At 50.4% G+C, this 1,834-nt stretch overlaps 1 protein-coding gene across 1 annotated transcript in view; it reads right to left on the reverse strand.

The window, feature by feature from the left end:
- The window catches only part of H257_10311 (hypothetical protein), a gene marked incomplete at both ends in the record, with an annotated part of 2,852 nt that extends 1,639 nt beyond the window's left edge, over positions 1-1,213 (reverse strand). The window contains one exon of the mRNA XM_009836806.1: positions 215-1,213. Within this exon, the coding sequence (XP_009835108.1) occupies positions 215-1,213 (999 nt within the window). The remainder of the gene's footprint in view (positions 1-214) is intronic.
- Positions 1,214-1,834: the final 621 nt, after the last annotated feature.

A 1,834-nucleotide genomic window follows, 5' to 3' on the forward strand; every position in this document is an offset into this window, starting at 1 on the left:
ACGGTGGTTGATTTGGGGAGGACGGTGGTTGATCGGGGGACGAAGGTGGTTGATTGGGGGACGACGGTGGTTGATTGGGGGATGACGGTGGTTGATTGGGGGACGACGGTGGTGGATTGGGATGGCTGGACGAAGGGGTCGGCTTAGACTGGGGAGAATTGGGTGACGATCCGGTCAATTCAGGGTATGAGATCTCAGTGGCCACATTGCACACTCCCTGGTTATTCATCCCTCGCTTTAAGTACATGTAACCGTTCTCCCCCCATTCCGTCCCCCACGAGTTCTTGATCTTGAAGTAATCGCCCGTGGAAGTACCGTAACCGACGGCAATCACAAGGTGGTCGACTTGAGCCCCAGGGCATTGTGACACGATACCACCCTTGTAGTTGCGCCACACTGCGTTGTTGGATTCGACGAACACAGTGGCGGGCTGGCTTTCCAGAACTGTCATGAGTGACTTCTCGCCAGAGGTTTTCTTGATTTTGCCAATGCTCAGTTTCTTCTTGGTGCAGCTGTTTCCGCATGTACCAGTTTGACCGCCCTTACCCGACGTGTACGGGTAAGAGTCTTCGGTGCACACACCTTGTTGCATCCAGTCAAGGGCAATCGAAGGGTTCCCGCCATTGCAGCCATTGTTGCGATTTGAGCAGCTGACTACTTGTTGCTCAGACAAATCCAAGAGTTCGCCAGTGGCAATGCAGTGGGCAGTCTCCACCGCACCGATGGCGGCGAAGGCCCAGCACGACCCACACTGGCCTTGGTTGGCAATTGGGGAATTGCACTTGGATGTCGACCAGTCTACTTCAGAAGCGCGCGTATTAGCCAACTCTGGCAAGGGCGACCCGCTGGTGAAGTTTTGTTCTGGAAACGACTTCATCAACATGCCCTTGAACTCTTCGTCGGTCAAGAGAGCAAACTGGTTGAATGGACTGAACTTTGCGCCCGGGTTGGCTGCGGTAGCGTTCTCCACTTCTTGGACGGTGTGGTGGAAGCGCTCGAGTTCATCGATAGTATGGCCATTGACTCGGGCGGATTTCGTGTCCTTTTGGGGGAAGAAGCCGTTGGCCTCAGCGATAGGGCCATACGACGCCTTCCACTTGTCCAGTTGTTGCTCCAACGAGGTTCGATCGGACGCGCTGAGGGATTTGAAAGATTGTCGGGCGGGTGACGCAGTGGTTGCGAGCACGGTGGAGAGGACGAGACTAGCTTTCATGTGAGTTTGATGAACGGAATTGGAGAATGGTATTTTGGTTTGGGATGGAAAACTGCATGTCATATCGCTTGAAATGTCCAGCATGAGATACAACAGTATAGTACGGCACGATGGTTACCATATGGTAGAACGTAACTTGGACCCCATATATTTCTGGCTCGATCTCATTGTTCCAAGGGTTCAGGGATTTGACTGTCCTCAATCATACTATTAGTATACTAGTATCAGACACAGTAGTTGTGCACTAACGTTATGGTAACTTACAATAATAAGTGCTGCATCTTCGTAGTACGTGGAAGTAATAAAAAACCAACACTATGGTCCCTTCTGTACTTGGGCAATGGGTGGGCAAATGACGTCGAAGAGGTTGATGTGTATGAAGATAAATAGAAAATACAAGCGACTTTTAAGAGTCTACAACTTAATCTACAACTTCTAACAAGATATACTACGTAGTACTATACTACACCATTTTGCAGTTGCTTGGACGAATGCCCGATGTATTGGCCGTGCGGCCGATATATTTGGTGGTGTTGTGTGCCCGATGTAATTTCCGCCCAGTTGGCAGCCAATCACAATCATCGAACGAAGATGATTGGATAGAATGAGGTACTCAGGCAA

This window comes from Aphanomyces astaci (genome assembly GCF_000520075.1).
Source record: "Aphanomyces astaci strain APO3 unplaced genomic scaffold supercont1.27, whole genome shotgun sequence".
Lineage (NCBI taxonomy): Eukaryota > Oomycota > Saprolegniomycetes > Saprolegniales > Verrucalvaceae > Aphanomyces > Aphanomyces astaci.